The 14,362-nt window shown below is 42.0% G+C and overlaps 1 protein-coding gene across 5 annotated transcripts in view; it reads right to left on the bottom strand.

The window, feature by feature from the left end:
* NFATC1 (nuclear factor of activated T cells 1) overlaps nt 1–14,362 on the bottom strand; it is a 172,050-nt gene that overhangs the window by 124,982 nt on the left and 32,706 nt on the right. For all 5 annotated transcript variants that reach the window (XM_060774945.2, XM_060774944.2, XM_067467483.1 and 2 more), the window contains exon 2: nt 12,066–13,167. In XM_060774945.2, the coding sequence (XP_060630928.2) occupies nt 12,066–13,167 (1,102 nt within the window). The remainder of the gene's footprint in view (nt 1–12,065; nt 13,168–14,362) is intronic.

The following is a 14,362-nucleotide window of genomic DNA, read 5'->3' as shown; positions in this document are numbered from 1 at the left end:
TAGCAGATAATGTACTACATGGAGGGAGAAATATATTTTTATCCAGGTGCCAGGCCTGTAGCGAGGGGGGGTGGGGTTAGGGGTTCAACCCCCCCCCCGAAATATTTCAGATTTTTTTTAAAAAACCTGGTTTACTCATGAATTTTAACTGGTTAACCAAATCCCCATGCTAAGTCTATGAGATGCAAAAAATTAAGAGTCTCTCCAGAACTGCAAGCACTATCTCAGGCAAATATTGACAATTTATTCACACTGTCATTACTTGCAGCAATACCCGATGTAGTGAAGCAACCAAGTTGGGTGTGTGTGTGTGTTGAATGTTCTCATTAAGGAGGCAAGACTTGGTGGAGGTGGTTGACAGGGGTGGAGCTGCAGGCTATGGAAGGCTTCTCTGCCCCCTGCTGTGCTCTTTGCTTCAGCGTGAGCTAGGAGGCAGGTTTCAACCCCCCCCCCCCGGTGAAAATTTCAACCCCTCCCAAAAAAATTTTCTGGCTACGGCCCTGCCAGGTGCTGAGTACTTTTGTCTGTTATAGACATCTAATAAAACATGATTCATAAAAAACTTCTATCAAAAGCAAAAAATACTAGTGCTATCCCTCCTTTCAAGCTGTAAATGTCTATAATAGCCCAACTATTATCAAGTCATAACAATATTATTTTGGACAGATGACAGGTGATAATGAATGTGTTTGTGTGTATGTATGTGCCCATTCACACAGACACAAAAGCACTGGACCGGGAACAGTAGAAAATTAAGTAGCCCATGCATTCCACTTTTGTACAAAATGTTTCAGAAATTACACCAACACCAATTTGCTGCTCAATACTGTGGTTAGTGGCTTGGTCTCTTTTGGGTCACATTTCTGGAAGATTTTTAGATGAAAGTTAGCTATTGTCATCCATGACAGCGTGAATATTGTACCTTGCAGTTGCTCAACTCTGCTCTAACTCATTGTTTTTCCTTTCCATCTATAAACAAAATGGGGAAGTGTGGAGGGAGAATTAAACCAGAAGCCGTATTTGCTGGTAGAGAACAAGAAGAGAGAGCACGTACTTGGAAATATTATTTTTGAACTACAACTCATAGGATCCTTAAGGACTCATTCAGATTAGGGGATTCTGGGAGTTGCAGACTAAAAGTAACTTTTTCCAAGCTATTGGAGCACATGCAAATCCAAATTTTGTGCTCGTAAGACTGTCTTTACCTTATAAGTAAGAATGTTGCAAGGTTTTAGTTATAGCAGTTATGTTTCAACTGGAACTGCAAACTGTAAAGTCTCAAAACTGTTACCTTACTGAGTGAGCAATGCATGTCAAAGACACTAAACAAAAGCTCAGAAGGGGCTATTGAAACATTTCAAGCTTCCCTCCTGCTTCAATGAACTATAATCATTTGCCTCTAGAGTATTTTCCATCATAGATGGAGAAGTCTAGATAACTTATTTCTTTTTGCTAGAAGCAGCATGATTCACGTGGCTATTAATCTGCTTGTATCAATACTTCTCTTATGAACTCCTGGTTCTGTTGTAAACTTTTTCTACATGTTAAAACTTGGCATATAAGATTAAAGGCTACCTGATTGCAAACAGAGCAGAAACTTAAATGCACACAAATACATCCATACACAGGGCTTTGAATGTGGGTCTTTGTGCAGAAACAGTACCCAGATGTTTGGGATCAATCCAGAATCAGAGTCTAAATACTAAGCATGCAAAAGGGATCCACAGAATATTATAGCTCCAAAGAACTGAACGTCAGTGGCTTCTGCAGTTATTCCCAAGCAGGGTTAGTCAACTGTGGAAACCATTCCTTCCAGGAAAATCAAAAGTCACAATGCTGAAACTACTTTCACATAGAGTCATAGAATCATAAAGTTGAAAGATACCTCGTGGGCCATACAGTCCAACCCCATGCCAAGAAGCATATGACTTCTCACATATTTGCACAAGGCCATCATGTCTCATCTCAGCCTTCTCTTCTGCAGGCTAAACATGCCCAACTGTTTAAGCCACTCCTCATAGGGCTTGTTCTCCAGACCCTTGATCATTGAATGATCAAGAGGCACATGAATGGATGACTTCTCCTTCTAAATTTCAGATTGTTGGGACAGGGAAGTCATAAAATTAGTATCCCAGTTTCACTGTGAAGGTAAATAATGCGGAATGTTTCAGACTGGCAATTTACATAAAATTGGGAAAAAAATTCTGTTATGAAACTAACCCTTTCATGCTATGCTATCACTAAATTATATGCAATTTTCAATTACCATGGTTTTATCCAATGGAACCATGGGATTAGAAGTTTATGGAGGAGCATTTAAATTCTTAGCTAGCGAATTCTAGTGTCTCATCAAACTACAAACCCCAGGATTCCATAGGATTCTTGCATGAGGAACAGCACTGTAATTGTGAAATGGCCCTCAGTGGGAGCTTGAAAGAATTCACTTGCTTTCTGTTTTTATTCCCAATCTGAACTCAATGATTGTTGTAAATAATTCACTTTTAAATGCTTGGCATAAATATGAAATATATCTCCATTGTTGAAGATATATTTGAAGATATCATGGTCAGAATCACTGAGTTGTTATGAGTTTTCCGGGCTGCATAGCCATGTTCCAGAAGCATTATCTTCTGGCATGTTGCCTGCATCTATGGCAGGCATCCTCAGAGGTTGTGAGGTCTCACAACCTCTGAGGATGCCTGCCATAGATGCAGGCAAAATGTCAGGAGAGAATGCTTCTGGAACATGGCCATATATAGCCTGGAAAACTCACAACCCAATGATATATATCTGCAACTATCAATATGCTTATATCCAAAAGTAAGGACTTCTTTTTCAGAAAGGAGGCCCTCTTGACAAATGAAAGGCTAGCTTGATCATCCACACCAGCAAATATCTATGTGAAAAACAACTACTGGTTTAGGAATTTTCCAATCATCTTTTTATTACATGTCTTTTTTTCCCTTGTTATTCAGGAAGACACAAAAAGGTAATGCACGTTTTAGGAAACAATGCTTGTGACAGGATGGATTTCGAAATATTTGCTGGAAACCTAAACCAGGCTTTGAAATGGAACAGATGTATAATATATCCAGGGGTGGGGTAAAGGGTCTCCGGATCTATTGCGGCAGACCATTATCTTGGAGGGTGGGGAGAATTGAAAACAACCATTTCAACTGCACGTCTCGTGACTCTGCTGATGGCTGTGTTCAGTTGCCCAGGATTATTTCATATCTATAAAATGAAAAGTATTTATGGGCTGGAGGAAGCATGGTCAGGGCCTTTGATTGGTAAGGGTACATTAAAATCACACTTTTACAGTAGCTTCCAGCTGTCCTGAAGCCTGAATTAATGAGATCACATGGAAACATATTGAAAACCAGGAAACATATTTTTTTTTACACAAAAGCAAAACAGTGGAAAAATATTATTCACATAATACAGGAATTCATTTCACTTTCATTAACTGGCCAGGGAATGCTGCGCTCATTTTAATTGCAGATGATAAAAGCTGTGTACATCTGTAAAATAAAAACAGGCACCACACAATTGGCCATAAATTACTAAATAATAAAAGATTAATTTGGTCTAATCAGCTCATGAATTTAAATGTATGTTGCAGTCCTGGACAGGAATAACAGTTCTCATTCTTATAAATGTTTAGCCTCTCCCTATGGATTCTGCTAAATAATGTAGACATTTAATGCTGCAACATATTTTCTCAGTTCTCAATACTGTAGACAGCAATTTCTTTTCCAGGCACTACAGTTCCTCACATGCATGAAGATAACATGAGGAATGTCAAAAGCTGGGGCACCAATCAGATTCACCATGGCTCTCTTTATGTCCCCTTCAAAGACATAGGCATACATGCATCCAGGCAGGCCCATAGCCGGGGGGGGGGGGGCTTGAGGGGCTTCAGCCCCCCCCCCCCCAATTCTCTGGGTGGTCCGCGAGAAGGTCTTACTGGTACATTATTTAAACTGTTATGTTTATTCATATCATGATCTGATCACCATGCTCAATATATCCCATACGCATGGGGGTATTGGGATAATGCTATAAAAGGTTTGCTAGGGTAGATCCTGACCCCCCCCCCCCCGAATCAAACTCAGCCCCCCCCCCCCAAATCAAAATCCTGGCTATGGGCCTGCACCCAGGGCTCCTCCAGACATGCTCTATATTCCAGGATCCGATACCAGGTTTTCTGTTTGTCCCAGATTATCTGGCATTGCTGACTCATATAATCCAGTTTAAAGCAGAAAACCTGGGATACGATCCTGTGATATAGGGCAGTGCAGATCCAGCACCACATAATACCAGAGGACTGAGTAAAGATACATAGAACTGCTGTAAAGTTTATGTAATCGAATATTCTGAACCTGGCCACCCAGACCCTCAAATACACTAAATCCATCCCTGCTCAAGGATTATTCCTAACTATTCTCTCAGGTTGCAACACTATGCAGATTTATTGAGTACTAGCTGTGCCCTGCCACGTGTTGCTGTGGCCTATAGTTAAACTTTTCAAAGTTGAGTTAGATATCTGGACTATTATGAAAGAGAGGTACCTACCTATTCCTTCCCCCTTTTCCTCCCCCTTTTCCTCCCCCTTTCTCTCCTTTCTTCCTTCTCAACCTCTTTCTTTCTTTTCTTCTTTCACTACTTGGTTTCATCCTTCTCTCTTTCCTTCATTCCCTCCCCCTTTCTTCCTTTGCCTTTCTTTCCTCCCTGTTTGCTTCCTTCTTCCACTTTTTATTTCCTTTTATTTCACCACCACCATAACAATAACAATAATGCAATGCATTCAGTTCTTGTGGGTTTTTTCGGGCTATATGGCCATGTTCTAGAGGCATTTCTCCTGACGTTTCGCCTGCATCTATGGCAAGCATCCTCAGAGGTCTGTTGGAATTAGGACAACTGGGTTTATGCATTGCCTCTGGGACCTGACACCTCTCCCATTCCCCTAGGGTCTAATAGGAATAATAGCATAATAATAATAGAAATAACAGCCTTTACCCGCCACGTGTTGCTGTGGCCAACCTTCCCTCTTTCTCTCCTTCCTTCCTTCCTTCCTTCCTTCCTTCCTTCCTTCCTTCCCTCCCTCCCATCTTTCCTTCTCCTCTTCCTTCTCTATCTCTTTCCTTCCTTCCCCCTTTTTCTTTCTCTTCTGGTCTCTTTTCTTCCTTCTCTCTTTCCTTTATTCCTTCCCTCCCTCTTTCTCTACATCTTCCCCCTTCCTTCACTCCCTCTTTCCTTCCTTCATTCCCTTTTTTCTTCTCTCCTTCCTTCCTTCCCCCTTTTTCTTTCCCTCCCTCTGTCTCTCATTTCTTCCTTCCCTACCTCTTTCCTTCCTTCCCCCTTTTTCTTTCTCTTCTGCTGTCTCTCTTTTCTTTCCTTCCATCTTTCCTTTTCTTTCATTTTCTTCTTCCTTCTTTCTCTAACTTTCCTTCCTTCCCCCTTTTTCTTTACCTCCCTTTCTCTTTCTTCCTTCTTTCCTTCCTTCCTGCCTTTCCTGGATTTTGACAGGGCGGGAAGGGGCGGGATGGGGTTTGGAGGTGGCGTGAAGTAAAAGGAGGTAAGATTGGGGCAGTGGAGTGATGGAGCATGGGGTTGTGTGTGTGTGTGCGGCGGCGGGGGGAGTGATGGAGCGTGGGGTTGCGTGTGTGTGTGCGGCGGCGGGGGGAGTGATGGAGCATGGGGTTGCGTGTGTGTGTGTGGCAGCGGGGGGGAGTGATGGAGCGTGGGGTTGTGTGTGTGTGTGCGGCGGCGGGGGAAGTGGGGTTGCGTGTGTGTGTGCGGCGGTGGGGGGAGTGATGGAGCATGGGGTTGCATGTGTGTGTGCAGCGGCAGGGGGAGTGATGGAGCATGGGGTTGCGTGTGTGTGCAGCGGTGGGGGGAGTGATGGAGCGTGGGGTTGCGTGTGTGTGTGCGGCAGCGGGGGGGGAGTGATGGAGCGTGGGGTTGTGTGTGTGTGTGCGGCGGCGGGGGAAGTGGGGTTGCGTGTGTGTGTGCGGCGGCGGGGGGAGTGATGGAGCATGGGGTTGCATGTGTGTGTGCAGCGGCAGGGGGAGTGATGGAGCATGGGGTTGCATGTGTGTGTGCGACGGTGGGGGAGTGATGGAGCGTGGGGTTGCGTGTGTGTGTGCGGTGGTGAGGGGAGTGAGGGAGCGTGGGGTTGTGTGTGTGCATGCGGCAGGGGGTGTGTGTGTGCAGGAAGCGGTGCGGCGGGGCTTGGAGTGGGCATGGCTTCCGCAGAGGGAACGTTGGCCGGAAGGCTGTGTGCGCGCCCAGGGAACTTGCGGCTGGGTGCCAATGCGCATGCTCAGTTGTTTTGCCGTATTGTGAGTGTGTTGTTGTGTTGTTTTTCATTTTGAGTAGATATGTTTGTACCTTGTGGGTTGTGTTATGGGCATGGGAATTTTGGTTACGTTTCGTTGGGGTTTTTGAGTTTTGTTGTGTTGCTGTTTTGTGAGTGTGTGGTGTTGTTTTTCATTTTGAGTAGATATTTTTGTACCTTGTGGGTTGTGTTATGGGCATGGAAATTTTGGGTAAGTTTCGTTGTTTTTTTTTAGTTTTGTTGTTTTTCATTTTGAGTAGATATGTTTGTACCTTGTGGGTTGTGTTATGGGCATGGGAATTTTGGTTAAGTTTCGTAGGGGTTTTTGAGTTTTGTTGTTTTGCCGTTTTGTGAGTGTGTTGTTGTGTTGTTTTTCATTTTGAGTAGATATGTTTGTACCTTGTGGGTTGTGTTATGGGCATGGGAATTTTGGTTAAGTTTCGTTGGGGGGTTGTGGAGTTTTGCTGTCCCGTTGAACCAACCTAACAGATTTATATATATAGATTAACCACACTGAATAGTGGGTTCATTTCCAAGCTCAGTTTTGTAGTTAACAATCACAATTGTACACAATGGAGGAGGACCAAACATAAACAAAATATTACAAATAGAATAAGTAATCAAATGTAAACATGGAGGTAGACACACAGCACAGAACTGCACTAAAATTTCACAAATGCCTAAGCTTGCAGTTTGCTACAGGAGCTCAGCTATAAAGTTATGCTCCTGATGCAAAATACAATTGAATTGTTTTATTTATATAGGGTTGGCATTTCGAAAAGAACAAGTTTAAAATCTGACACAAAGGAAACAACTGATGAAGTGGGGTGGGGGGGGGGGGGAGGAGAGAGAAAAGCAAGGAAGGTATACAGCAGTGGTTCTCAACCTTCCTAATGCCATGACCCCTTAATACACTTCCTTATGTTATAGTGACCCCCAACCATAAAATTAGTTTCATTGCTACTTCATAACTGTCATTTTGCTGCTGTTATGAATAATAATGTAAATATCTGATATGCAGGATGTATTCTCATACACTGGACCAAATTTGGCACAAAGACCCAATACACCCAAATTTAAATACTGGTGAGATTGGGGGAGGGTATTGATTTTGTCCTGTGGGAGTTGTAGTTGCTGGGATTTATAGTTAACCTGCAAGCAAAGAGCATTCTGAACTCCACCCACAATGGAATTGAATCAAACTTGGCACACAGAACTCCCATGACCAAGAGAAAATACTGGAAGGGTTTGGTGGGCATTAACCTTGAGTTCTGGGAGTTGTAGTTCACCTACATCCAGAGAGCACTGTGGACTCAAACAATGATGGATCTGGACCAAACTTGGCACAAATTCTCAATATGGTCGAATGTGAACACTGGTGTAGTTTGGGGAAAATAAACCTCGACATTTGGGAGTTGTAGTTGCTGGGATTTATTGTTCACCTACAATCAAAGAGCATTCTGAACCCTGCCAACGACTAAATTGGGCCAAAGTTCCCACACAGAACCTCCATGACCAACAGAAAATACTGTATTTTCTTGTGTTCTTTGGTGACCTCTCTAACACCGCCTTGCGACCCCTCCAGGGGTCCCGACCCCCAGGTTGAGAAACGCTGGTATACAGTATACTGTTTCAGTCATTGCCTGAAACTATAAGCAGGCAGTGCAATTCTAACTTAAAGGCAGAAGTCTCTTATATTGGATGAAATAGTCTCCTGCTAACTTGTATCAGACATCATTCAACATAGAAAGCTGCTGGTGCAATTGCTCTGGTAGTTAAAAATTGAATTTAAAAAACCCTGAAGCTGAAAATTGAATTGAAACAAAACATCAGACTCCTTAAAAGGTCTTGCATCAGAAGCAGCCTTCAGCCCTGTAGACTTTGTTGAACTACTGTGCTGACTAGAGCTGATTGGTAGTGGAACTCAGCAACACTTGGGTTCCTTCACATTTCAGAATTATATCAGTGTGATCCCATCTTCAGCAGCATATGGCATCCTGGGGCTGGCAGATTGGTCAAAGGCATGAGAACTTTCTGGTTGAGAACCATAAATGCATATGTATTTGCCTTCAGGTCAGCTATTGACTTATGCTGGTGTCATTAATTTCATAACGTTTTTTGAGGCATGGAATACTCAAAAGTGGTTTTACCAGTTCCTTCCTTTAAAATATAAATACCTTCGGACCTCCAAATCCACCGATTCTGCATCCATAGATTCCACCATCCATGGCTTGAAAAAAAATTCAAAAACCAAACCTTCATTTTGCCATTTTATACAAGTGACATAATTTTACTATACCATTGAATATAACAGAATACCAAAGGCCCATTGTACACCTCTTTAAACTATAAATCTCAGAATTCCATAGGATTAAACCATGGTGCTGTAGTTGTGTAGTGTGAAAGAGCCCCAACTGCCAGCACAAATGTCTCTAACCCAGGTACAGCTACTATTCTGGCACACCCCTGGGCAGGAACAGCATTGGATTGAACATTGTTTCAACTTGCATAGTATCCATTTGAGTAACCACTCATTATTTGGGTAAACTAGGATTAGATAGCAAATTACACTAAGTAGGATGGTAGGCGAATGAGCCAAAATCTTCATTAAAGTGGAGAACTTTAACAAATGGTGTAAAGAAAATGACTTAGGTTGCATCATGAGAGGTTCTAAAGGACAGGTCAAACCATACAGGAGAACCATGGGTAAAGAACTGTGGTTTTTCTTTTACTATTTTTCAGGTCTTGGTTAGACCACAATTGGAATACTGTGTCCAATTCTGGGCACCACAATTGAAGAGAGATGTTGACAAGCTGGAATGTGTCCAGAGGAGGGCAACTAAAACGATCAAGGGTCTGGAGAACAAGCCCTATGACGAGTGGCTTAAAGAGCTGGGCATGTTTAGCCAGAAGAAGAGAAGACTGAGAGAAGGCATGATGGCCATGTATAAGTATGTGAGAGGAAGTCATAGGGAGGAGAGAGCAAGCTTATTTTTTGCTTCCCTAGAGACTGGAATGCGGAACAATGACTTCAAACTACAAGAATTGTAGTTTGGAAGAACTTAGGAAGAACTTCCTGGCTGTGAGAGCTGTTCAGCAGTGGAATTCTCTGCCCCGGAGTGTGGTGGAGGCTCCTTCTTTGGAGGCTTTTAAACAGAGGCTGGATGGCCATCTGTAGGGGATGCTTTGAATGCAATTTTCCTGGTTCTTGGCAGTGGGTTGGACTGGATGGCCCACGAGGTCTCTTCCAACTCTGATTCTATGATTCTAAGGGACAGGTGACCTTTGGACAACATGGAAAGTGATGAACAGCAGAAACAGACTGGGAAGAACTATGGTCACCGACAGGGACAGAAATGGTAGGACAATGCCATGGAGCACATTCACAGAATAACAGAATCATAGAGTTGGAAGAGACTGCAAGGGACATCCAGTCTGATGCCCTGCCATACAGGAACATATAATGAAAGTAGCCCAGCAGATGCCCATTCAGCCTCTGCTTAAAAACCTCCAGGGAAGGAGACCCCACTCCACTACTTTCCCGAGCAACACATCTCACTACCAAACGGCTCTTACCATCAGGAAGTTCTTCCTAATGTTTAGATGGAATCTTTGGGAAGCCCTCTGAGTTCTTCCCCAAAATTGAGTGCTAGGCAGTAAAGTGGTTTCAACAGGGGAGTCACATGTCCTCTGTAACAATCCCTGGTCAACACCTAGCCACAGCGTTTTGGACCTGTTGAAATGTTCAAATAGTTTCCAAAGACAGCCCAATGTACAACACATTACAGCAGTCCAAACAGGATGCAATCAAGGCATGTGTCACCATTGCCAAATCTGACTGCCCAAGGAACAGGTATAGCTCTTACTCTAACTGTGCAAATGCAGCACTGCAGATGTAACAAGAGGACAATGTTACAATATTAATAGCCACCCCACTTTAAAAAGCCAAATTACCAAGTTGTCCCTGTTATGGCAGGTTTTAGATGTGAATTTAATGGAAGAAAGAGAGCTTACAAGTTTAGCATAATGTGTGTCTGAGACTACATGTGTGTGTTTCTGTTGTAATATGGCTCCAAGGAAAAAGCTGTAAAATATATAAATACAAGAATCTGGATGCTAAAACTCAAGCAGAACTATCAAACTGTAGGGATAAATTTTATTTCACTGTGCATTGCTACTTATTTTGCCTTTTTATAATGTCTATATAATCATATTACTGTTTCCATCAGGCTTCAGCAAAAGATGGAAAACAAGGCCACAGTAGTGGCTATAGTTTTCCATGTGGCGAGGAGACTTTAATCTGAATATTAAAGGCAATTAACTCTATCATCAAAATAGGTTCAGAATTTTTGAAAGCTCAGATTCACCAACCTGCAGACATGGGAACCATCAGGTCCTTTGTTAGGGCCACTCTATCAACTCTGCTGAAACATTTGTTCCTTCAGATCCTCTTTTTCAATCACTGTCATTTTAACAGGATCACATAACAATCTTATTTAACTTTAAAGAATTGGTGCTGTTGCTTCCCAATTCCTTTCCGTCTCTTTGTAATATAGTCTGGGTTACAATCCTGCTGGAAGCTATTTTCATTTTTGCTTCAGCTGTGGTAAAATGGGCTAAAATGCTCTAAATTAAATATACTATTAACAAATATATATTACTATTGGAATGTTATTTTGTGGGCGTATCTTTAACTGAGTGTTATTTCCATAATTTCAAAGATCTATGGTCACCTTCATGCTTGTACTCCCATTTGAAAACCACCCTCCTTCTCCTCACTACCATCCTTGGTGTTAACTGAAAACCATTTCGAGAGGGATTCCCAATCTTCTAAAATGCCTCTTAGTATTCACTTAGAAATGCAGTAGGGAAAAGAAGCCGCCCTCTCCATCGACAGAAAATATCTCCACTGCATTTCAGTTGAAATCATAAAAATGTATTTATGCAGGGTTTCCAGAGGAATAATAATCGCTCCTTGGAAGACAGAGACATACTCAAAATGGCAAGTAGGACTCCAAGAACCTACAGGAGATTTTGCCTTTATTGGTCATTTTGAAAATAAATCAGAAAACATTATGGGACTGGTATGAATTAAAGTCAGTGGGATTCATCCTTGGTAGCTCTTTAACTATAGTATTACCCCTGTACCCATTAATTCTCTATCTGTAATTTCACCTACCTGCAGCTGACAAAATATGTCCCCTCCAAGAATGTTCTAGCTACTTCATCACACTAGAGAATGAATCCACATTAATCTGGTTTCTGCCTCTTGCTGAATTCTGGGGTTTGTAGTTTACTGAGGCTGCTAAAGGCTCCTCCCTAAACTACAAACCCCAGAATTCTGCAGGAGGCAGAAACCGGATTGAAAGTGGATTCATTCTCTAGTGTGATGTAGGTCCTCCAGGCAATTCTATGGTATGTTTCTTCCAGAAAATACTATACAGTCACCCTGGAGGACCAATATGATCAATGTGATTCTATAGTAACTTCTAGCTGTTTATTTCAATTGGATTCATTATTAGCCATGATTTCCTGTTTTATTGGTAAGTTCAGGAAGGTACCCTCCATCCCCAATGTGTTTTGTAAGAAGCTACAAAACACAAAAATTAGCAAGAAAGGGGAAAGCAGATGAAGAAAACAGCGAGGAAAAGGGGCATATTTTAAGAGATAGCTTTTAAAATAATGCATCTTCACTATCTATTTCCCCACCTTCCCAAAAATGTACCTCATGTATGACGTCGGGGGCAATGGCTTTGATTTGGCCCACTGATAAGGATGCTGTGGCACAGAGAGATACTGATCGCAGAAGCTTCCTTTTCTGATGTGCTGAAATCCTGGAAATTCTTCTGGCGATAAGTCAGCTGTTGGTGATATGGTCCCCTGATCATCTCCACTTGGTTCAGTCTTGAGTGCCATGGATGGCGAGTGATCTATTGCCGTTTTCCTGGACTTGATAGGAATCCCATCATTCATGTCTATTGTGCTGTCAGTGGTGAGGGCATTGATAGCAGCAACGATAGCTGAACTGGTGTACTGGTTAGTGTTTCCCAGCCATGTTTCATCAGTCACACTAACTCTTGGAGAAGTCTGTGGAGAGGGTGTTGGAGAATGGTGCGGTGAGTAGGATGTCTGCCTCCCATTCAGACTGTATTTCCTCTTGTTGCAGGGTGAAGATGGCCTTGAGTTTCGAGTGCTCAGCCAGTTCTCATCTGTAATGCTTGTTCTGGGAGATGTAGAAGGAGACTGTCTGGGTGAATTAAGTAACGTGCAGGCTACCAAGCTTCGTTGGTATCTCTCCTCTGTTTCGGTGGTCTTAGGTGACACACATGGAGATTGCCAAGGAGAGGTCTGAGGAGAAGTGTAAGGGTAAGAGTAGTTGGATTCATAGGAAGAGGCTTCTGAATTACAACTTCTGGAAGACAGGCTGCTTGCTGGGCTGAGGCAAGTTGGGTCTCTATAGGCTTCAATATTTGGTAAGTTCAAAGTGGCCGTGGTAGGAGATCTCTTTGCATTTGGGATGGATTCCTCCACCTCGGCCTCATGAAAAAACTGATTGTTGTTATGATGCAGTCCCAAGTAAGAGGTTATTTCAATTCTAGGGCTTTCTAAGGCTGGCACTCCATTAGGCCTGACATTTGGAGGCAGATAATACCCAGCGTTGCCACTGTCAATATGCCCTCCATATCCTGAAGGGTGATTAGTTGATGGAACAATTGAAATGACTGGATTAGATGTCTGGAGGCCATGACATGAAGTTGACAATGAAGGATGTGCCACATTGAGAGGCAAACTTGAATTTATATTTGAAGATGGGTAGTTATAATGTTCTGCAAAAAGACAAAACAAAAACAAAAAGAATGACATGAGATGTTGTGCGAACGTATATCCTAATTAATGAGCAGAGCTCCATTCCAGTAGATATTCTGGGGTTTTACCAGGGTTCACAGTCAATTTCAGACATTTATTCAATAAACAGGCTCGTGTATATTTCCCTTTTTATAAATGAAGAATTACCCAAAAAAGGTTTTCATGGAATTCTGTTGAAGAATGAGTACACTGAAGGTGTTTTTTGGATGCTAGAGGAACTCCCAAGAAACAATGTATCTTCCCAATGTATTTGTGCATTTCTAGTATAATGACAATATCACAATTCACACCACCTTTCAACAGAGTATTTCTCATCTTGATCTGATGGACCTTACATTTCAAAACTTAGGAAAATAAATAGCATCACTGAAATCTCCCCTGTATATGAGAGCCTGTAATTTGGAGCTCCCACCACCCCGACCACCAGCTAAAACTGATGTATCATGTAACTACATTTGGAGGACCACAGGTTTCCCATGCCTGATACACATTCAGATCTGCCCTAGATCTCCACTCTCATGAATTATTTGAGTTGCATGGAGCATTAGTGGCCAGTCTTCTGAAATGAAGGACAGTAAATGACTGACAATAACATTTCAAACATGTTAGCAATAGAAAAGTAACTTCCACTGAGATCCAAGAGGTCTCTGATCTGTAAACTATCTTTGAATTTTTCAAGAAGTCTCAGTGTTTAATAATAATAATAATCTTTATTTTTATACCATCCTATCTCCTCGAAGGGACTCAGGGCGGTGAGTTCCTGAGTCTTGGAAGCAGAACTTGCATGATGTACTGTATTTTGTGTACTTTAGTTGGCTCAATGGAAGTATCAATGTTTGGTGAACATTGGATTTCACTGTATGGCCAACCCGACAACCTCCAAACATGTTTCTTGAATTTAAATATACAAACTTGAGTCATAACAAGGAAGCCTTTCATATGACTGAAATTTAACTTTTTGAAGTTTCTACTTTCAACTACTGAAAATCCAATTTTTCTGCATTAAAATACCATAGTTAAGAAATGCACAATCCTTCCAATTACTTTTCTGATTTTTATTTCCAGGTCCAGCATTAACATCCAACATCCTCAGGCTCACCACAAATATTTAATCTATGACTTTACAAAAACTTTTCTTTTTTTTTTTTTTGCACT

Source organism: Anolis sagrei, chromosome 4 (assembly GCF_037176765.1).
Source record: "Anolis sagrei isolate rAnoSag1 chromosome 4, rAnoSag1.mat, whole genome shotgun sequence".
Classification (NCBI taxonomy): Eukaryota; Metazoa; Chordata; class Lepidosauria; order Squamata; family Dactyloidae; genus Anolis; species Anolis sagrei.
This window is presented reverse-complemented; position numbering and strand designations above follow the sequence as displayed.